The 24,489-nt window shown below is 36.2% G+C and overlaps 1 protein-coding gene across 1 annotated transcript in view; it reads right to left on the bottom strand.

The window, feature by feature from the left end:
* rxfp1 (relaxin family peptide receptor 1) overlaps positions 1-24,489 on the bottom strand; it is a 55,087-nt gene that overhangs the window by 14,125 nt on the left and 16,473 nt on the right. Inside the window, exons 4-11 of the mRNA XM_088911768.1 lie at positions 21,533-21,638; positions 18,216-18,287; positions 12,288-12,359; positions 10,804-10,875; positions 10,052-10,123; positions 8,841-8,915; positions 1,830-1,901; positions 227-298 (exon numbers count right to left, since the gene is read on the bottom strand). Coding sequence (XP_088767894.1) covers positions 227-298; positions 1,830-1,901; positions 8,841-8,915; positions 10,052-10,123; positions 10,804-10,875; positions 12,288-12,359; positions 18,216-18,287; positions 21,533-21,638 — 613 coding nt within the window. The remainder of the gene's footprint in view (positions 1-226; positions 299-1,829; positions 1,902-8,840; positions 8,916-10,051; positions 10,124-10,803; positions 10,876-12,287; positions 12,360-18,215; positions 18,288-21,532; positions 21,639-24,489) is intronic.

Raw genomic sequence — 24,489 nt, 5'->3', positions numbered from 1 at the left:
CTATGAAATACCCATTGTCCCTTTTCTAACTACTTCTTCCAAGTGGTCCCAATTCAGGGTCGTGGGGGAGCCTATCCTGGCAAGCAATTGGCGCAAGAAATGTGTTTGTGCAATCAAAAGAGATGCATCACATGTTGTGAGTCAGTTTATTTCTGTTGCTAGAATAAATGAAAATGGAAAAAGAATGTGTAACTAAGAAAAAGCATAATAAAAAAGTGTAACTTACAGTTCCCCAAGTTTCTGTAAAGGGGAGAATGTAAACTCTTGTAATTTGCTGATACTGTTTCGCTGCAATACACTGAGGAAAAAACCCCAATATAATTATGAAACATCACAACAGTTCTCAAGTCATTTTAATGCCAGTAGATTCTATTCACCCCTGTGTTACTCTTCACACAAGATATTTGCTTCATTTTCATTTCTATTCACTTCTGTTTGTGTAATGATACACCAATAGCATGCAATAAAAATCTATTAATTAAGACAGCAACCTTAATTAGCAATTATCATTTACTATTCAGTGCTATTGTTAAAAAGATACAGAAGGATTTCTTTGCATCATTATCACCATGCAGGAGCAATTTCTGATGTTAAATGGGTTGTGTTAAAAAAAAAGATTTTGCACATGAAACTGATGTGAAAAAAAGATTTTTAATGAATGAAGGAGCCATGCTATATTAAATGCATCACTAATGCATTTTAAGTCACTACTAGCACATTTATGGAAAAAAAAACATTTTAGCATAACAGATACCCATGATACCCATGAACACTATTGAAATATGGAAATAAATGATTGTTGTATGTAACCATAAGTTAGTTACAACTTTAATTTTTTTTCAAATATTAATTTACCCTAGGTTTAAAAGGTATGGAGCACTGCAGATGAGAAAAAGAATGGTTATGTGTAATTAGTTGTTTGATGCCAGCTTATCTCTTCTCCTGACCTGTTGTGTAACTTGTGTCAGTGGTTGTGTGTGTGGTGAGGTTTGGTTCCGCACCAGGTACCACATTTTCATGGACATGGACGCTAGGAGTGGGGATTATGGTCAGAAGACCCATGTGGAAAGAGGGGGTTTTGGTTGTACTGTACAGTATATGACATAAAAATTACATTCAAACACAATGTTGTTTTTAAAATCAAATGGCACACTGTGTCTTTGTAACGCACCTCTATTAAAAGTATTTTAAGGGGATGGCCTGGGGAGAAACAGCTCCTGGGTGAATCTACACATATTTAAGTTTCACAAAATTCTTCTTTGATTTTATTTTAATAATCCAATAAGGGTTTGTGAAATGATAAAGGAAACAATTTCTTATAAAGAACATATACTATGTGGTGAGTGTATATTGGAAAACTCATCACAATAAACTGAGTATGTGAGTATGATATATAGAGAGCAGCACAGTGACACAGGGGTTGGCATTGCTGCCTTGCAGAACTGGGGCACCAGGTTCAATTCCTGGGGTGCTATTGGTATGAAGATTGTATGTTCTCCCAATGTTCAAGCAGGTTCCCCCTGGGTGCTCCATTTTTCTCTCAAAGTCAAAAGACATACTGGTAAGATCATTGGCTTCTAGGAAAATCGATCCTGGTGCGCGTTTGTGTTTGTGTCTGCTTGTGCCCTGTGATGGATTGGTGTCCCATTCAGGTTGTATCCTGATTTGCTCCTGTAGCCTGAACCCTGTATTGGATAAAGTGGTTAGAACATGGATGGATGATATAAAGAGAGACGATATAAAGTGAGTTCATCTCTACTACCAAGAGTAAAAAAAAGAACACATACATTATCTAAGATTGTAATTTACTGGCAGAGGACTTTACTTACAGTACAGTAAGCATGTTGCACGAAGAAAAAGTGACATTCCCAACACTCTGGATATGATTTCCTTCCAGGTCTCTAAAATAAAATACAACACTTGTAAATTCAGTGAGAAGTTTCTAAGATTTATATAATTGCATACATAAAGTATGCTCTGCTTAGGTCTGAGTAACATTCCCAACTGAGGTCTATATTTATCAATTTCCTTATTTTTTAATGCAGACTATAGATTGTAGTTAGGAAAAAATAATTTATACTTTAGTATTGCAAAATATTAGATAAAATTATTCAGAATAGTTTAAATTTTAAGAATACAGAAACTCATCCCTATAAAAATTAGCTTAACATAAAGAAATTACAATATTCAGCAATAAACCTCCTTGTCATAAAGACAGGAAATGTTCTTAGTGGTAGCTCTGACATCATATATACACTATTTTTTCTAGTTGTTTCTAAACTAGTCTTAAATGTTTTTAAATGACTGTACACTTAACCTTTATGCTCTATGTTGTAGAGGAAGACTAAAGAATGGAGTATTTAATAATTTTTTGAGCCAGTTTTTATTTTTCTTTATTTTGGTCATTTTATTAAGACATAGAAAGATCTGTAATTCATGAGAAACGTTGCTAATATGGGGATAGTTAAATAAGAATAGTCACAGAATATATTAGAAAATTTTCTTAGGTTTTATGTGCTCTACTATCCTCCTGGGAGGATTTTCTATTCACCGTCAGGACAGAACAACGGATTCAGGATTCAAGAATAAAGGCTTCAGAATAAAGGGGTATAAAGGGGTATGCTTCATGGTAAACAATTCCTGGTGCACAGACGTGGAGATGATTTCAACATCATGCTATACACGTTGTGAACATCTGACAATAAAATGTCACCCTTTCTATCTACCGAGGGAGTTCCCATCAGTAGTTCTTACAGTGGTGTATATTCCACCGCAGGCAAATTTCACAAGGGCACTGGATGAACTACACGGTCACCTTAACAGACACGAGAATACCGATCCTGAGGAGGCATTCATCATAGCAGGTGATTTCAACGGTGTGAACAATGCCTAATCTACATCAACACAGCAACTGCCCGACGTGCAGAACAAACACATTGGACAATGTCTACACTCCCTTCTGGGATGGTTACAAACCCTTCCCCCAACCTCCTTTCAGCAAATCCGATCACACCTCCATTCTGCTACTTCTCGTTTACATGCAGAAGCTTAAACAGTAGAGGCCAGTGTGAAAAACCATTCAACGTTGGTCGGATTAATTGGATTTTATATTAAGTCATTTTGCTACCACTGACTGGCAGATCTTCCGCAAAGCTGCCAGAAATAATATCAATCTGTATGCGGACTATGTTACTGGCTACATCTAGAAATGCATTGAAGACATGGTTTCCAGGATTACTGTTCGCGTATATCCAAATCAGAAACCGTGGGTAAATGGCGAGATACGCACCAAACTTAAAGCTAGGACAGCTGCTTTTAATTCTGGTGATATGGATGATAAAAAAATCCAGATATAACCTCAGGAAAGCCATCAAAATTCAAAATCAAAAAGCCAAGCTAAATACAACTACAGATGCAGCCATTCAAAATGCGCGGGCGATACCGCATTATTTTCTGGTGCGCTGTACGCAGTCTACCGCAATTACCGGTAAATACCGCTAGTTACCGTAAATTCTCCTATACTACCGCAAGCAAAATAATAGTATCCAGAATTTCCGCAAGGTGGAGCTAATTAAGCTCAACCTCTCATGTTTGAGCTGTCGCCATCAAAGTCTTTAACGAAGATATTACTAATAGTATTAATAATGAATGACCTTGGACAAGCTGTAAGTGTAAACTCAAAGTATTGCCCTGGTCCACATTCTTTTTTTCATTGACCGTCTTTGTAAAAGTAACACCACAGCATTTCGCAATCACGCATTTGTTTCCAATCATGCAAAGTACAGTGATTCACCATGCCTTTCACATGCTCATAAAAGAGATTGATTTAGGAACATAAACATATTACCGTATGCAAACTGTACTGTATACAGTATGTATATGTATATTTAATGTCTTAACTGTGCCCGTTTAAGTATTGAATATTTATATGGAATTTTACCACTGAAGGGAAATCTTAGTACCTGAGCATAAAAAGAATAGGAGCATACTGCAACGCGTGTGAAGGCCATAAACGATATTAATTTTGGAACTTAAACATACAGTATATGGCTGGTCTCGGTACTTTAAAGAAAACATACACACCAGTATTCCATTTCTCCCTAAACATTTTAAGCATCGAAGTCTTTAACTAACGTGATACCGGAGTCAACAAGCATACTTTTAGAATTTGATTAAAAGGGAATATTATATGGAATCGCGTATCTAAAGAAATTAATAACGATATAATTATATTCATGTTGCAAAAAAACTGCAACGGACATAAAAACTCCCTTGCTTTTAACAGAGCATTCCATAATTTCTAACTACGAAAATTATTTAAACTGCGACACTTATCATTCAACCAGAGCTCGAAATATCACAAGGATCCTCTAGAGCACAGCAAAGACTGTATTAAAAGAATCGCGTATCTAAAGAAATTAATAAGATATAATTATATTCGTGTACTGCGACAGGGCTGTGTAGGGCTGTTTCACCTCTCTCTTCATGTGACTCTATTTAAAAGCCATTTAGCAAAGAGGGGATGAGAAGAGTGACAAACTAGTATACAGTACAGTACTTTAGATCTTTTTTTCTGAACCGGGGAAAATCTGATCATGTTTCTCTATAACAATAATAAAAAACATTGCCACACCCGGACTGTTAAACCATCGCATTAGCACGTCAAAGCCCATTGAGGAGCCGGGCGCAATAACTGTTTTGTCCCTTGATTTACTGATCTGCATTAATTACAAAAATCGAGTTCCTGCTCTTTGCAGACGACCTGGTCCTGCTGTCGCCCACAGAACAGAGGCTGCGGCAGAACCTGGCGCTGCTGGAGCAGCACTGTCAGACCTGAGCGCTGACAGTCAATCTGGACAAGACCAGAGTTATGGTTTTCCAGAAAAAAAGCCAGACCCCCATTAGTCTTCCTGAGATCGTCGGATTATGAACGAATAAAAGCATCTTATTAAAAACACGTTTGCGTTTGTTTGGGAGCTATATTATGTATTTTTCATATGTAAGATATAATGATGTGTTCCCACTTACACATCGCACGACTTTAAAAGCTAGAAAAACAGGTTTCGATTCACATTATCTGGTGAGCCTTGTTTTGTCAAAGGACAGCACAAAAAAAAACAGACATTGTGTGGTACAGCACGGAGCTCAGTCAATTCAAACAAGTTCAGTTTCAAAAAAACTGCAACGGACATAAAAAACTCCCTTGCTTTTAACAGAGCGTTTCATAATTGCCAACTACGAAATTTATTTAAACTGCGACACTTATCATTCAACTTTAAATAAACTTTATTTTATATAGCGTTTTAAACGAATAAGTAATTAGATTGCTCATAAACCTAATCGCTTTTTCTACATAAACACAGCGTGATTGCTCTCTGAAAATGCTTTTTCTTTATATTTAGGCTCAGATTTCAACTATAGATCGTATTATTATAAACTTTCTTGGAAAAATGTCTTTTATGTAAACCATGTTTGCTATTAATTCATTTAGGGCTAGAATATGTTCATTGTCTTCCAATCGAGTCGAGTTGACATTAGAAGCTTGCCACGCCCGGACTGTTACACCAACACATTAGCATGTTAAAGCGATTTCATTGAGGAGCCTAGCTTTCTTAACTAGTAAGTACTGTACTTCCTACTTTGAAAATACCTGTGAAACCGGTTTAATTCATCACAGCCAGCACTCCCGCAGAGAGGGGGGTTGTACTCGTTAATGTCTTAGCACAAAGCAGAAACTTCTTGTATTTTCCGATGACATACAAGTGGAAAGATTACAGATTTTAATCGTCTTTTTTCTGAACCAGGGAAAATCTGATCATGTTTCTCTATAACAATAATAAAAAACTTTATTTTACATATCACCTTTAAAAGTGGCATCTCAAAACAATACAGTAGATGTAAACCACAGATTACAAAGTAAATACCCAGACAAACGCAAACGCGTTTTTAATAAAATGCTTTTATTCATTCAGCAGAGAGAGAGCGTAAAACCTGGGCGTAACAGCTGTTCCTTTTTCTGATCACTCGCTCTCTGGATAAACGTCTCGCCTGTCCTGTTCTTTGTTTTCCTAATTTGCTGATTATGCCTGCTGCGATCCACTCCTACCCTCACACCTAAAGAAGACTATTTTAAATTTCTTTGCGCAGTCCATTGTGCAATTAACCCTTGTATGTGCTGTCCTTAAGGTGATATCACATAAAGGTGATATGTAAAATAATGTTTTTATTATTGTTATAGAGAAACATGATCAGATTTTCCCCGGTTCAGAAAAAAAGATCTAAAGTACTGTACTGTATACTAGTTTGTCACTCTTCTCATCCCCTCTTTGCTAAATGGCTTTTGAATAGAGTCACATGAAGAGAGAGGTGAAACAGCCCTACACAGCCCTGTCGCAGTACACGAATATAATTATATCTTATTAATTTCTTTAGATACGTGATTCTTTTAATACAGTCTTTGCTGTGCTCTAGAGGATCCTTGTGATATTTCGAGCTCTGGTTGAATGATAAGTGTCGCAGTTTAAATAATTTTCGTAGTTAGAAATTATGGAACGCTCTGTTAAAAGCAAGGGAGTTTTTATGTCCGTTGCAGTTTTTTTGTAACATGAATATAATTATATCGTTATTAATTTCTTTAGATACGCGATTCCATATAATATTCCCTTTTAATCAAATTCTAAAAGTATGCTTGTTGACTCCGGTATCACGTTAGTTAAAGACTTCGATGCTTAAAATGTTTAGGGAGAAATGGAATACTGGTGTGTATGTTTTCTTTAAAGTACCGAGACCAGCCATATACTGTATGTTTAAGTTCCAAAATTAATATCGTTTATGGCCTTCACACGCGTTGCAGTATGCTCCTATTCTTTTTATGCTCAGGTACTAAGATTTCCCTTCAGTGGTAAAATTCCATATAAATATTCAATACTATAACGGGCACAGTAAAGACGTTTACTGTAAATCTTTCTACAACAGACCAACGGACCAAGAGTGCCCCTGTCGGTCAACCAATCACGTACCGCGGTACCGCGCGTCATCGTGCGTCACAATGCGCGACGCCGTAGCCAATTACCTCCGGTACGTGTGTGTACCGCGCACTTTGAATGGCTGCATCTGTATAGAGTTAAATTAGCGTCATATTATCACGGCTGCAACGCACGGAACATGTGGAGTGGTATGCGCACCATTACAGATTACAAAACAGAACCCAGCTATATCACACAACAGTCTGCCTCTTAGAAATTCATTCAATGCTTGGTCTGAGGTAGTTCCAGCCAGGAGAATTCCAGAAATCCAAGATGGAAACCCACTGATCATATCCAGAGTGGATGTGTGTCAAGTTTTTAAAAAGACCAATCCACACAAGGCTCCTGGCCCTGATGCTATCCCTGGATGTTCTGAAGGCATGTGCAGCCCAGCTGGCAGATGTCTTCTCGGACATATTCAATCTTTCTCTAGCTCAGTCTATAGTTCCTTTCTGCTTTAAGAAAACCACCATTGAGCAGTTGGTCAAAGCATACATCACCTCCTCACTGCCTAATACCCTAGACCCACTACAATTTGCGCATTGCCAGAACAGGTCAACAGAGGGTGCTATTGCCGTTGCCCTCCATTCTACCCTCTCACACGTGGATAAGAAAGGAATATATGTGAGAATGCTGTTTGTTGATTATAGCTCAGCATTCAATACCATAGTGCCCTCAAAGCTTGTCATCAAGCTCCAGGACCTGAGACTGAACACCTCCCTCTGTAATTGGATCCTGGACTTCTTGACGTAACGTCCGCAGGTGGTGAGGGTGGGCACCAACATATCCTCTACCCTGACTCTAAACACTGGAGCCCCCCAAGGCTGTGTGCTTAGCTCTGTCCTCTACTCCTTATTTACCCATGATTGTGTCGCCAGGCATAGCTCAAACTCCATCGTTAAGTTTGCGGTCGATACAACAGTCATCAGCCTGATCACAGATGGTGAAGAGTCTGCGTACAGGGAGGAGGTCAAAACAGCACGGCAGCGCCTGTTCTTTCTCTGCAGGCTAAAGAAGTTCAGCATGCAGTCATATATCCAGGCCAGCTTCTACAGGTGCACTATTGAGAGTATCCTGACTGGCTGCATCACTGCCTGGTATGGGACCTGCTCCATCCGGGATCGCAAAATCCTGCAATGAGTGGTGAAGTCAGCGCAGCTCATTAGTGGTTGTGAGCTACCAAACATCCAGGATATCTACTCAGCTAGATGTCTTAAGAAGTCCAGGTTCTCTCCTTCCATAAACGGTACCGAAGCATTCAGGTCCATTCTCAGGGACCCCAGTCATCCCAGTCACAAACTGTTTTGTCTCCTACCGTCCGGTTAACAGTACCGAAGCATTCAGTCAAAGTCCAGCAGATTACGGAACAGCTTCTACCTCCAGGCAATAAGACTGCTAAATAGCCAACCTGCAGCTCCTTTAGCAAATCACCTGTAATGGCTACATGGACATACAGTTTTCATTGTATTCGGCATACTGTACTACTTGGACAAAATACACTGCATACACCCTGGACACATAGCAAATCTATTTATATTGAGTTGAATTTTATTAAATATCTATTGCACTATTATTTATTATTATGTAACCTTATTTTGTAACCTTTTGTGATTTTTTCCACCCCCTGGTGAGCTCGTAGAAAAGACATTTCATTGCCAGCAACTACTGCTACATGCTGTATTGTTGTGCATTTGATAAATAAACTTTGATTGATTGATTAATTGATTGTGTTTCCTCAATAACAAGAATCTTGTAAGTGGGGAAAGGGTCTATTCATGAGGAAAATACACTGAGTCATATTTGAATAAAACTTACAGCCAGTTTAGTCGAGGCATCTCCCGGCAGATGGCTTTGTCATGCAGATGACTGATAGAATTATTTAGCAGAACTCTACAAAGAGAAAATTACAGTTGGGGTTTGAAGCAATACTGTCACATAAGCCAAAGTTTCCTATAGCATATGTCAGCAAGGCATAAAATATATTATATATATATATATTCCCAAGTACAAAAAGGTGATGGAGAAATAGTTACAATGGTTATATTACTTTTAAATATTTGTTTGAACAATATGTATATCTGCTTGTGAAGGTGTATTTCAGAACAAGTCCGTGATTTAAAATTATTTACAGTACATTTTCTATATTAAAAAGGCCTACGTCTAACGGTGATCATAAATCTAAAATAATAATAATAATAATTAAACGGTATCTTTAATGGTACAACAAATCAAGTGGGAAAAATAAAAAGGAAAAAATACACTTTGTTTAAAAATGCAAAAACAACAGAGTCCAGTTAAAGAAAATGTGAACTATAAATTGCGAGCACTGGTGAAAAGGCAAAGACAGAAGTGGAAAGAAATGTTGCACTAGAGGTTAAAATAAAAAATAAAAAGGTACTTTATTTTTTCAGGAAGTGGTTGGATGAGATCTTTGGATCAATTAGATTCCTTAACCAAACAGGCTAGGTGGCTGAATGTCCTAATGATCCTCAAGGGGGCAATTGTTTTACAGCAGCAGTGTTGGTGTACAGATGGACAGAAAAAAACATGACAACAGCAATATACATACATTTGTGCATAGACAATGTAAGTTTGTATTTTTCTATATTGCTTTCATTCAGTACTTCTGCTAATAATATTGGTTTTATCTGCTAAGAGATCCCATAGTATGTGTTGAAGGATCTGCATTATTTTAAACTGGACTAAAAATGGTGTCCAAATAACCCACAGTGCAGGAGCATATGGTGAAACCTGAATATTTTCATGCATTTAAATGTGTTAGTGTTCAGCGGATAAACTTACACAATATCCTGGACTGAACACTGTACTTAAGATGTTACTGAACACATGCATTAGACAGCAAAGGAACAATAGATTTATTCCTTGCTGAAAAGAGAAGAAAAAAAACACAACCTTTAGGCCGTGGAGCCTTCTTCAGGTGTGAGCAAGGTGTGTTCTAAATTCTAAGATGATTAGAGTTTTAGAATTACAGTATTGCGCTACTAAATAACAAAGGAGAAACTTACAAAAGTACCAGTGATTTCAGCCCTGCAAATGTCATTGATGAAATTCGGTTTATTTTGTTATTTTCCAGGATTCTAGAAACAAAAATAAGGATATGATGAGTATTCAAATTCAAATAGCTCCAACTAAAGAAAAAGGATTAACCTAAGATTACTAGGCAAAGTTTAAAATGTATAAAAACTGCATTGTATAGCAGTCAAGTCAAAATTCCATAATAGTGATATTATGGAATGAAGTCCTGGGAGCAGAAAAAGAAACATTCTAAATAACATGATTATTTAATTATTTTTACAGGAGTAAAAAATGTGATTCTTTGATTTTGGTGAAAGATTTTCTATGGAACTGAAATCAGAATTCTGAGTGGGATACCAAATGATTTCAAAGTTATTTGCCCTGAACCACTATTTTACAATAGAACTTTGTGACATGGTGTACAGCCTTGTAGATGTATGGGCGATCTTCATAGAATTCATCAATGCTAACACCATTTAGACTTGTCTAAAAATTCATAAAATGTTCTGTTAGTGATGGAGCACTTCACAACAAGTCACGTCTCCAAATGCCATACTGTCACCCTCACACTAATGTGATTGGACAATTAACTATTATTTGAATTACAATCCTCTGATCTTCCGCCACATATGGACTTACCCATTCAAAGTGAGCAAGACTCTGGATTTTGGACACAGCATAGTTACATCACATTTTGGAAAATAAAAATAATAAAAATGAAGAACAATTGTGAGAAACCTACAGCCATTCCAACTTATGAAGATCCTGGAATACGCCTGGTTTCAGATAGGATATCTTATTGTAGCTTAAATATCTGGAAAAAAGAAAATACAGTAAGTAATATTGGCACAGTGTTCCCGGTATTCCTTAAATATTTATGAAATCCTAAAATCACTTGAAAGAGCCTATAGAGAATGTTTAATAAGTATGATTTTTATTATCTTACTTCATTTGTACTTATTTGACCTAAATAGATATTAACATAAGGCTATGTACTATTTGATCATTAACAAAACCTATAGTACATTATTTTTGCAGGGTAAATTGTCTCTTTTACTGGAACTATCTGTGATTTAAAACCAACTTTTCCAAACCAAGTTGTCCTTTAGTAGATTAATTTTATTTCAGTTCAGGTGAATAGAGAAGAATTGCCCTCAATATTCTGAAAAAGAGATCATCTTTTCCAATAATCTTGGAAAAGAGATTTTTTTTTCTTGGGACAATATGTGAAGCAAAAAGACATCACATGAATGTCTTATCTACTAGAAAAAAAATACTAAAATGATGAAATTCCTGACCATAATTTTAACATTTCTGGAATTCCTTTGATTCATGGTTTAATCATTCAAAAATGAAATCTCATTTTCTGCATGGAAAATAAATCAAATTATTAGTTAATGGATTTTCTTTTTAAAATGACACACTCAATCTTATGAATTAGTTATGCATGAAAAATGATGCCCTTGGAGAAGAGCACATACTAAAAGGCAAAACATGAACCATATAAAACAAAGACACAAAAAAGCAGAAAACACACTGAAATAAAATATGACGATTACGTCTAATTTTAATAAAAAAACAATCTTGTTAATTATTATCAAAAAACAGACACAGGTGACACTGCTAATTCTGTGACTGAGGACTTCTTACATCTCCTGTAATGATGTTCCCTTAGGAAATGCATTTTCCTTTCAGTAAATATAGATCAATTTTTTTTTTTAATCTATCTGATTTGGTGAGTGTACAAAAAATCCAAGAAGCTTAAATCTTTTCCAGTAAAAAAATCACAATCTACTCAATTTAAATGGTGCAAATCATTTCAGGCCTTAGTCAACTATATCGATTTTGTGTGAAGTAAATCAACACAGCCCACTACACTACATACCCCACTTAACTCCAAATGTAAATCTGCTCTCTTCAAGGACAAATTAAACTGATGGATTTCAGCTGTTATATTATCAGGTAAACACAATTTAAAGAAATACTACTCCATAGCATATTTTATTATATCTTTGAAAGCAATAACTCTACTGTTCCCTAAACACAACTGTACATATCTTGCTCTAAAACATTTCATTAAATGACAGTTCTTGCTTGACATTGCATGATGCTGAAGCTAAAATATAAATATTTTTAAGAATTGTTCATGGCAATTATTGACTAGCTACTTAAGTAGTTCTCATGCAGTATTTGAACAACACAAACAACGACAATTTCTCAACTCACAATCTTGTTAAATTATACAATCCTCGGAATGCGTTAGGGTTAACAACTCGGATCTTGTTGTGTTGTAAATACCTAGAAAAGAGCATATTTTCATTAAATAAACAAGCCATACAATTAATTGCTATTATAACAATAATATTTCTAACATTTTGCTTACTTTCTATTAGGGATTAAATAATAGCAGAATTTCAAGTTATTTTAAAGAAAAACTCATTGGCCTGTATATACAGTACTATATGCACCCTAGATCCATGTTCCAAGAATATTATTTTCACTGAATTGCCACAAGATGTCAGTGCAGAATCCTGACACTGAATTTCCTATCAGATGACACACAGTCATGTCCTTTAAAAATAGGCTTTACATAATCTCAGAATTTGAAATGAGTCAACATATTCAGTTCCCTTTGTAAGGATTGTTAAATGTCACAATGGAAAAGGTTTCTGATCTTGTGTGAATAAATATTGCATTTATGGAATTTATACTTAAAATACTTTTCTTGTAAAAAAACAGGTGTCAGCTCTATAATTCTACCTTATAACACTTCATACCACTCATAAAAATACTTATATAATTATATAAATTATATAAATATAGCTAGCAGCCATGTCACCTTGCAACTTACAATTGGCAATCCACTGAAGCTCAGCAGGTGTGAGCCTGATCAGTACCTAGATGGGAGACCTCCTGTGAAAAACTAAGGTTGCCGCTGGAAGTGGTGTTAGTGGGGCCAGCAGGGGGCGCTCATGCTGCGGTCTATGTGGGTCCTAATGCCCCAGTACAGTACACTATACTGTAAAAATGCACCGTCCTTTGGATGAGACGTAAAACTGAGGTTCTGACTCTCTTTAGTCATTAAAAATCACAAGGTGTTTCTCGGAAAGAGTAGGGATGTAACTCCGGCTTCCTGGCCAAATTTCCCATTGGCCCTCAGTTGTTTTGTCAAAGTCTAATTACAATGAAATGAGCTGACAGGTATAGAGGAGTAGTGCACTTAATACGTTGGCATTAACTTGCCTGCATAAGAAGATTACAGCACACACCGAAGATCAGTACTGTCATGACTCCCTTTACTTATAAAGAATGAACCAGAGAGGCAGCTACAAAGACGCAACTGGGTTGAATGGAAGATTCGTTTTCTGAAGTAAAATGCATTATTTGGAATAGGGTGGTAGGTTCCCTGTTTTACAAAGAAAGAGGTTCCCTCTTTAGTCTTTAGTATTTGTGCCTCAGTTGAGATCTATTTATTGGTTCAATGGAAAGTAGGGCCCACGTTATCATATTTATTGTAAATAATAAAAAAAAGAAAAAAATAATTTATGTTTGTTAATATTAAATATGTGTAATATTAAATAAAGTGTAAATATATATTGGAACAAGTAATAGGTTTATTCCATGCTGAAAAGAGAAGAAAGAAAACACAAAGTTTCGGCCGTGGAGCCTTCTTCAGGTGTGGAAGGGGTAAACCAGTGTCAGGTCCTGATTTCACCTTTTAAATTTTTGCCTTTTTAATTTAATTTCTCTCACCTCCCAACTTGTAACAATATTTACATTTTAAGAACATGTATCATTTTATGGACCAAAATAAAAGCATGACACATTTGTAATAACTCCAATTAAACTGAAACAGAACAACTAAATTATCTGTTAACAACAAAACATTACATTTTGTTGGGAAAGGATAAGAAAAAAATATTTGCTTTTGTTTTGCTGTAAACATATTTTGCTGCAGTAAAGCATGTTATGATAGAAACATCACACAGCACCTTAACATATTACTAATCCTGCTTTATAAAAACTTTTTTCTATGTATTGAAAACTAAAATTAGTCTTTATAACAATTTTAATTGTTTAATAGTTAATTTTAAGCACTATGGCTCCTAAAATATTATGTAGGTTAACCATTACATAATTTATTAATACTTCTTAAATGAGTTAAAGCTAACTCCATCTGACATTGTGATATATAAGTAGGATTTTCCTGGAATGTAGTTTTCATATGCTGTCTTTAACATTCACAGTTACTTCTGCATCTGTGGATGAGTGGGGGAAAAAGTGAGATTTATTTTATAAAATAGTATTTAATCTCTTAACTTGTGCCAGTAAAATAAACTCAAGCCATGTTCCATAAAATGGAATTATGATGTTGCATTAAATCCCTTATTATCATAATGCTTGAGCATTAATGCTTAGATATAATATTCCTGTGCAGCCACACACAATTGAAGAAGGCTAGCCAGTCATGGTTGTCTCCTACTCAAGCCATTTGTAAGTGGGTCCCACAAATGTTTTGGTGGGCTAAGGTTGGAAAAGAAAGTTGGCTGTGTTTTTCAGGGTTTCCTGACGTTGTGTCATTGTAATCCAAGCCCTGTGCAGTCTTACATTAATTTGCTGAAAACTCATCATGCTCTGATGGAAAGTGATTTCATTTCTCTGTTGCCTCTGAAGAGCTCAGTTCTTGAGTATACAGATCATTTTCATGCAAACAGTGATGTGCAAGATATTTCTTTCTGGTATTCTTTGATGGCATGGAATTCTTCCCTCTGCAGCATAATTTCCAAACCAGTGCTTGCATTGTGATGATCAAAGGCTGTCATGTATATTGTACTATAGAAGTGTCAGAGGTGTCATCCTTCAGATGACATATTAAAACAAAGTCCCGACTATTTGGTCATTAATAATAATAATAATTCCTTAAACTTATACAGCATTTTTCTGTATAACTCCACTCAAAACGCTTATAGGTAATGGGGACTCCACCACCACCAATGCGCAGCATCCACCTGGATGATGCAACGGCAGCCATAGTGCACCAGTACACTCACCACACATCAGCTATCAGTGGGGAGGAGAACAGAGTAGTGAAGCCGATTCATAGATGGGGATTATTAGGAGGCCATGATTGGTAAAGGTCAATGGGAAAATTGGCCAGGATGCCGGGGTTACACCCCTACTCCTTTTAAGAAGCACCTTGGGATTTTTAATGACTACAGACTACGGTTTTATGTCTCATCCAAAGGGTAGCACCTTTTTACAGTATAGTGTTGTCACGACCACCAACCTGCCCAGACCAGCCCCCAAGAGAGCTAATCAGTACCAGCAGCAGGGCGATAATTACAAGCGCCGCCGCACGTGTTAACTCAACACCAGATGCCCTACTGTGCGGCATGCTGCAGTATTTAAGCCTTTCCAACCCGCTTCTTGCCGCTTGGTATTGAGTTTACTCCCTGAGAGCTCTACCTGGCGATTAGTAAACCTGGTGTCACTCTGGATTTTTGACTACCCCTTTCGTCTTTTGCCTTTTGACTTTGGACATCGCCTATAGACTCGGATTGTTTGCCTCCTGTGTTTGTCTTGGATTTCGACCCTCCTTACTTCCATTGACCACGATCTCGCCTCTTGATTCGGATTGTTTGTTGCCGTGTCTACCACCTACTCCTGTGGCTGCACAGGATCCATATCTCCTCATTAGGGTATCCTTACAAGTGTCCCTGTCACTATACTGGAACATTAGGATCCACACAGACCACAGGGTGAGAGCTCCCTGCTGGCCCCACTAACACCTCTTCCAGCAGTGACCTTAGTTTTTCCCAGGAGGTCTCCCATCTAGGTACTGACCAGGCTCAGGTACTGGTACCAGGTACCAGGTACTGACCTTAGCTTTAGTGGGTGGCCAGTTGTAAGTTAGAGGGTGATATAGCTGCTGGCATTAAATTCCCATTAGCATATTCTGCTAAAGGAGTAAGGGTTTTAATTAGGTGGGTAGCTGTGTCAGCATGCGTAGGCTGCAAAGGAACAAGTAATAGGTTTATTCCATATTAAAAAAAAGAAGAAAGAAAACACAACGTTTCGGCCGTGGAGCCTTCTTCAGGTGTGAGAAAGACAAGGCAGTAAGCAAAGGTAATGTAGCGGGAGAACAGAGGCTGGGATAGAGGAGGAGTGAGAGGCAGGAGCAGGGGACAGAAAGAGAGGCCAATCAAGAGGTGTGAAGTCAGAATAGGTGTAGAGGGTTTTAATCATTCATGCCCACCTATAGTTCCTACTTAATTCAATTAGTAAAGCATTTTTTTACTTTTCTGACATTTAAATAAATAAAAAAAACAAAAAAGACAAATTATTTTTATTTTTGTTCTTCTTATTAGTCGGCTAGTTGTTAAAGAAGAACATCTCAAGAACATTGCTTTGTGAAGACAGTAATTCTGAGTTTTTCTCTCCTTGTATTAATTAAATGCATGCTTTTTAAATAACTATATAGAGAAATAACATTCTGCAAGTATCCAACTAGTTCATGATAAATTTGAGCATTTTCCATTTTCTGAAAGAACAAGAAATTATGAATTAGTATACAAATTTATTTCACTGGATGAAATGAAAACTATAGCATTGGCATAGTTTGTGATTATACCTAATTAAAGTCAACAATCAAATGGACTCTTTCCGGTGAATGAAGGTCATCTCTCAGGGATGATGGAATTCTTACAATTAGATAGTAAGTCATCCAACAGGTTTGTGTTTACAGAGATTTGAAGTGTTGACACATACCTATTTTAAAGTTTATATTTTAGTTGTTTAGCAATCAGTTTGATTGAGCAATCAAGTTGTTTATCAAACCATCATATTCAAGAATAGTATTATTCAAAATATGCTTTGCATTAAAATACATAAACTGCAAGAAAACAAAATAATGACATAAAATAACAGCAGCTAAATTATTACAAAACTAATCAACATTTATGTAACCCAGTTCATACAAGATAGCATGGAAAGTTAAGGTCTTTACAAGCTCTGATCTCAACCTGGACTAACAATGATCACCAATCCTGAACATTAAAACTAATTTTAAGGGAAAGCCAATTAAAAAGGTACAGTGGACTCTAGGTAAGACAGGTAGAAGGAAGCATAGGAACATTTCATACACATATGAGAAAGGAATTCCAGAAAGGGTTAGTAAGAGAGCTAAAAGAACAATTACCAAACAGTCATAATAATTCTATATTTAATGGGTAAACAGTTTTTGATAAAAAAAAATAAAGGTACAGCCTCTAACAATCTGTCCAAAAGGACAGACTGTTGTGAAATGGTAGAAGGATGATTTCACCACAGAAGAACTCCTAGAGTCCTAAGTAACCTTACTGTCCAAAATAATCCTAAGAAAGGAAGGGTACCAGGAACTGATTTACAAAACCAGGATAAAAGAACTTAAACTTAGAGTTTCTGAGAAGTATCTTAGTGATAGGAACTGTCTTATAAGCTTTTTATTGAACATTCATGGCAGATATACAGTCTTCAATATCAAAGCCTGAAGTGAACTCTGAGTGGGAATTTCTGGGATTATGTGGATAATATCTCCATGCTTATGAAGTCAATGCACAAAACGTAGTATGTTAAATAAAAAAGGCCCCAAAACAGAACCTGTGGAACACTACATGTAAGCTGGCTTGGGGTGTTATTTTTACTATCAAAGAATACAGATCCCATATTATTACAAGATTAATGGCAAAAGCAGCATTGATATTGAGTAGGGATAAACACTCCTGGCTAAGCATCAGAATTGATACTCCAGAAGATGGTTAATAACAGTCTTTATCACGCATATTCTCTCTTGCTCTAGGGCAAATACCAGACTAGGAGGGCTCAAGGAAGTTTTTATTAATCAGATATCTCAACAACTGACAATAATCCTGTTAGGTGTCTTGGACAGGAATGGAAGTTAAGGAATAGATTGGAAAATAGATAAAACCGAAGAATCAAGTGCATGCTTCTTGTACTGTATACAGGTAAGGCACAGCTGTGTTTGAGAGTAGTTGGCACAGTACATAACTGAAAGGATAAATTGATGGCATGTGCAGATTTATTGCATTAGTTCATTGCTGCAGGAATTCCTGTAAAATATACTGTACCAAAAATTATGAATGAAAGATTACTTACAGTTTCTGTAGATTATGATATTTGTAGAAAATATCAGCGTTCAATTTCCTTAACCTATTTCTCTGAAGAGACCTGAAATATTGATAATTTATTAGTTTACAATCTGGACATAATACTCAGTCATCTCTGTGTTTTTTATGTTATTGTCACATCTTACAGCTTTCAAAATGTAAAAAAATGTATAATATATTGAAAACCTGTTTTTTCACAGGAATGCAGTACACTATATTTAGTGTAGAAATTATATTTTGAAATGTAATGCTGTATAAAACTGTTCAAACTATACTAAACTGTTATTTAAAAATACTTGGATAGACTACATTAAACTAAGATAATTTATTGACTTTGTTTCTTAATGTAATCACGTTTTACCTCAACACACCCAGCCCACTTGTTTTTCAAGCAATACCTTGATAACAAACCTCTTTTGACTACTCCTTTAAACTGCTCATAAATGGATTTCAGGCAGATTTCAAGATAGAATTTCAGCCAGATGTACAGTACTGTGCTATTTACTACATCTTTAAATTTGGTTGAGGCTACATGTGGGATATAAGGTGTATTGTTTAAACATTCACTAACAAATGGTAGTTTGTGTAACTAATTCAACCCACACAAGCTGTTGTACAGCAGAAGACCTATCATATCACAGCTGTCATATTTTATAAATTCATTTGCACAACAGGCCATCAGTCAGCTAATATTGAGTAGTGACTGTAATTGTATGATATCAGTCAGCAGCATCTATTTTTCCGAGAAGATAAAATTTTCTTATGTAAATAAAACTGTGCAACTGTGGAACAGCTGTGAGTTGCATGACAAATCATGTTAGGACACATATTTCAACTGTTGCTTAAATTCTGTCATTCATTTTTCAGAGATATATATTTAATATTCAAGTTTCCCATATTAATATGTCACGCACTGTGTACATTTCCTCATCTGTACGAAAGTATTCAGACCCCTGGAGTTTTCACATTTTGCTACTTTGAAACCTGCAGTCATGACTCTTTGAATGATTAATAAATACGGTATTTGCTAATAAACCTACTCCACACAGTCAAAGCAATAAACAAAAAAAAGGTAATATAAAAGAAAAACTGAAATGTCATAATTTCATAAGTATTTAAACCTTTTGCTGTGGAAAATCTAAATTAATATTGGGCCACAAAATTACCTCAGTAAGTTGCAATGACAATTAAAGAAGTGGCCTCTGTGCGCATCAGTGAGAAAATGTGTATGAGTCAACAATACCCCAGTTACTCCACGTGTTTTGAAATGATCACAGAGTTCATACTTCAGAGTTCTCAGAGTTGGCTGAGATGGGAAAAATGTGCATCAGTCAACAATATCCAGAACACTTTACAAAATGGTTGTCTATGGCAAGGTCACAAGAAGTAAGCTATTACTAAAAACAACAGCAACAAAATATTTAAGTGATACTGCAAACATGTGGCAATAGGTTTTGTGGTCAGGCGAAACAAAACAGGAAACTTTTGATTTAAATGCAAAGACTGTGACTGATGAAAAGTCCAACAATTTGCCTCACCTAGTTAATACCATGCATGCAGTTAATAGTCAAGTCAATTGATATGGAGTAGCTTTCTCATCAGCAGGAGCTGGGAAGCTTCTTGAGATTCATGGGAAAATGTATGGAGAGAAGCACAGACAAATTTTAGAGAAAAAGCTACTTTAATCTGCTAAAGACCTGCTTAAACCACAACTAATATTGATACTAATTGTTCAGATGTAGTATGTTTATATGCTTATATATGTTAATATGCTTATGACTAAGAAATTGAACAAGAAACACCGAATATGCTTGCAGGTGTAATGTACATTCAGATTAGATTTTTTCCCATAGCTCCTTGTTGAATAATGTACTTTTTCTTTTAAAGATATTCTTTCCTTCATATTGTTTTGAGGACTTTCCGAAATCAAAATTACACCATGGTCCACTTTCTTCTAAAGAATCATGTTATCAGTTTTATACCAATATTTAATCATTCAAGGTATAATATATAATACAGCATTCTAAGAAGTAAATTCAAGTAGGCAGCTGCGTCAGCAGGCGTAGGCTGCAAAGGAACAAGTAAAGGTTTATTCCATGCTGAAAAAAAGAGGCCACATTTCGGCGGTGGAGCCTTCTTCAGGTGATAGTGAAACCTGAAGAAAGCTCCACAGCAGAAAAATTGTCTCTTTTCTTCTAAGGAGTAAGATCTACTTTCATACATTACATACCCAAAACAGAAAGACACAAACAGCATGTCCCAAGAAGAAAATAACACATAAACAGAGAACAAAAATAATCGAATAAATCACAAATGTTGTTATTTTAATATTTAATTTCATATCAACAATTAATTTATATTAATATTGAAAGGAACAGAATAATTTCTAAATATTTGTACTGTGTGTAAGATAAACAGATATGCTTACTATTGTAGGCTCATTGATGCCAGAATCAGATATGTAATTGTAGTCTGAACATCAATCATCAATCAAGCTGTGTGTGTGATAGGGAAATACATCATCCTTAACTTGAAATGGGTCAAATATGACTGGAATGCTTTAATGAAAAAAACTTAATCTTCTTCAAAACTGGATAAACCTTTGAGAGAAATTGCTGAACTGGAAACCAAATTGGATTTCTAAAATATGCCAAAAATTGTAATTATTTTCACTCGTGCTATTTGCTTTATCCTTCTCAATACTATTTATAATAATACTATGTTTTCAAAAAAATCAGAACTATTCATTTTTTTATCTTCCTTGTATCTACTACTTTCACATGACTATTAGCAGTATCTTTGTTTTTTATAAATCTATCCATAATAAATGAAACACAAAATGCAACCAAGATGGAACATAATGATACTAATGTTTATATATAAAGCACAGGCTTAGTTAGAAAAGCTAGCTTGTAATAAAGACAGAATAATAGGTTTGGGAAAAATAAAAGCAGAACAAACATACTCAGACTTTACATGAAGGTGTCTACTTATGAGCATCGATTTGTCCATATCCTTAACACATTGCCAAAAAAAAACAAATACTGTTATGTCTGTATTTTAAAATAATGACAAACTTACATAAAGCTTTTGACGGCTAGAGCGTCTGCCTCTTAAGTCTCCAAAAAGGCATATTAAAAGTAACAACGTGATCTCTGACAGTTACGTAACAAAGTATTGAAGTGTAAAAGTGAAAACTTGTAAAATAAGTGGTGTATATTATTTAATCTGGTAGTATTTTTTTCAGACTTAGTGTATTATGCTCTCTGCTCTTTCGGAAGTACTTTCCTCAGCTGATCTACTTACATTTTTGTCACATTTGTGGACACTGAGGGCACAGACTGAAGCTGAGCATCATCGCAGTCCAGCTCCAGACCTCTGCACGAGCACTCGCCTGGAACAGTCCCAAGTACTACATGAAGAGAAATGAAAATTCTGGCTTTAAATATGCTTTTTCTTTCTTTTCAGCTTTAGGACAACAACATTCTACTGAACAATCTACAACTTCTGATAGAAAACCTTTTTTATCTACAGTGAATTTAGGAGTTGTTTTCATGAGTCTCTGTTAACCTGTAAGGGTAAATTATTCTCAGTAGCCCAACATCTTTAAACATAACAGTTGTCATGAAAGCACACTGATCACTCCCCACTGTACATCAATGGCTCCCCTGTGGAGACCACCTCCCTAGCCAATAAAGCACAGCAGCGTCTCTATTTCCTGCAGTGACTGAGGAGGGCAAACCTTCCCCGCCCATTCTTACCACTTTCTACAGAAGCACCATTGAGAGCACCTTGACCAGCTGGATCACCGTTGGGTTTGGGAATTGCAACGCTTCTGACCGCAAGACCCTTCAATGAATTGTGGGAACAGCTGAAAAGATCATTGGAGCCTCCCTCCCTTCCATTCCTGTCACCTATCACAAACGATGCTTACACAGGGCCTCCAGTATAGTAGATGACCCCTCCCACCCCTCCCATAAACTCTTTGCCCTCCTACCATCTGGGAAAAGATATCGCAGTGTATAGGCTAGCTCCACCAGACTCTGTAACAGCTTCTTCCCGCTCTTTAACACCCTGGAATCTACTTGCACCCACTCCAAATCCAGAAACAGGGTTTAAATTCCCCCAGTGTACTGTACGTGTATCCTGTCTACAATGTCTATGTCAGTGTCCTGTCTGTCCTGTCTGTATTTACACAGTGGACCAGGAGGAACGATATTTCGTTCCACAGTACACTTGTATATGGCTGGAATGACAAATAAACGTGAACTTGAATTTGAACTTGTAGACAAAAGGTGATAAAAGGAACTGGTACTTTAAAGATTTACTTTGGTCTTTGGTCCAGAGTACAAAAGTCCAAAGTACTTTGGTCTTTACTTTCTATGTTTTCAGTCCATCTGAAAGCACCTTATTTGCAAACATAATATTGTATTTTGTATTAGATTTCTGAGGAGTTGCAGTGTTAATTCAAGCAAAAAACACCTATCTTGGTTAATTATTAATGTAGCACATTATGAAAAATGATAGAAAGCTAGGAATTTTATGTAGAGTACTGTGTGACCCTGATTGCATTGTGTAAAACCTAAATAAGTAAATAAGTGATGATTTATTACTAATAACTCAGATGCTGCAATGTTCTTAAAGCAGATGCAATAATGCTGACACTAGTCAGTCACTGATGTGGCAAATCTCACCTTGTGATTGTGAGTGACAGAGGTGTGGAAAGACTGAAATGGCCCATATAAATTGCTCTTAAGGGGGCAATACATCCCACTAAGAATGAATGGGTTACTTTTGTACTCTCTAGCTTTTGAATTCAAATTCCTGTCCAGGCAAGAGCAACCAGATGAATTTCTCAAAGGGGTGTCCTACAACAGCACAAAAGGACAAGCTAAAATAATGAACGTTATAATGCATGAAGCCTACAGGGGACTTGATTCAAGTATTCATAATCCTCAAAGGCACTGGCAAAGTCAATTCTATAGACATTAAAGAACCACAAAACATGAAACAGAGGATGCAAGTGAAAACTACAGGGGAGTGTATTTAAAACTTTGAACAGCAGGTGCTTCTTTACACAAAGGCATGGAATAAGCTAACCAGCCATGTAATTAAAGTTATTATCCTGGCTTCTTTCTAGAAATGGTAGGTTTTTTGCTCAATTAGCTGCTTACTTCCAAATAAGTTAGATGGCCTGAATGGCCCCTCTTGTTGTAAAGAGATGGTGTAGTTTGGATGTCATGATGCGATAGCAATTCAGAGGTGGTGTTGCATGGTGGTATGTGGGAGTTATCCTATGTGAAAACAGTTATAGGTAAAATAAACATGTAACAGCAAGGCTTAGTTTTGTGCATAGAACTTTTTAGTAATTTTATTACTCTCTAACAGAAACCAGGACATCATAAATTGGGTCCATCTTGACACCTTCAGTAATGAAGTGCCCAACACCTCATTGCTTGTTATCTGATGGTCAAAGGTTAATCATCTAGAATGACCAGCTAATGAAGAACCTGTAGAGTGGGTAGGACAATACACTTAACCTCAACCACACCAATAGTGTTCATGTGACTTAAAAAATGCTGCACAACAAATAGAAACTTCATGTCTCAATATGCACACTAGCCGTCCTGTGCCCGTCATATCGGCATTTCTTTCTAGGTATGCAAGGGCTTAATCCTTGTTTCACATGGATGCTCGCATTAGAGCAGACTTCACTAAAGGTAATTATCTCAGATTGTTTCTGGAATGGTGATGTTTCACTTTCTAACCTATGAAATATTATAACCAGTTTTAAAATTCATTATATGTCATTATATTAAAATATATTTAAATTTAAAATACAGTGCTTTGCAAACATATTCACCCCCCTTGGACTTTTTTCACATTTTATTGTGTTACAACATGGAACCATGATGTATTTAACTGAGAATTTTTGCCACTCAACAACACAAAGTACTCTATAATGTCAAAGTGAAAATAAAATCCAGACATTTTACTAAGTTAATTAAAAATAAAAACTGAAGTAACCAACTCTCTTCTCCAAGTCATATAATTACTTGACTGGAGTCTACCTGTGTTCAGTTAAGGTGTTTCACCTGATTTCAGAATAAATACACCTACTGTATGTCTGGGAGCTTCCCCACTTGCATTTCCAAGGAAACACTACACATGAAGACTAAGAAACATTCCAAGCAGATCCAAAATAATGTTCTTGAAAAATACCAGTCAGGGCAAGGATATAAGAAAATTTCCAAGGCACTGAA

Source organism: Atractosteus spatula, chromosome 1 (genome assembly GCF_055471065.1).
Source record: "Atractosteus spatula isolate fAtrSpa1 chromosome 1, fAtrSpa1.hap1, whole genome shotgun sequence".
Lineage (NCBI taxonomy): Eukaryota > Metazoa > Chordata > Actinopteri > Semionotiformes > Lepisosteidae > Atractosteus > Atractosteus spatula.
This window is presented reverse-complemented; position numbering and strand designations above follow the sequence as displayed.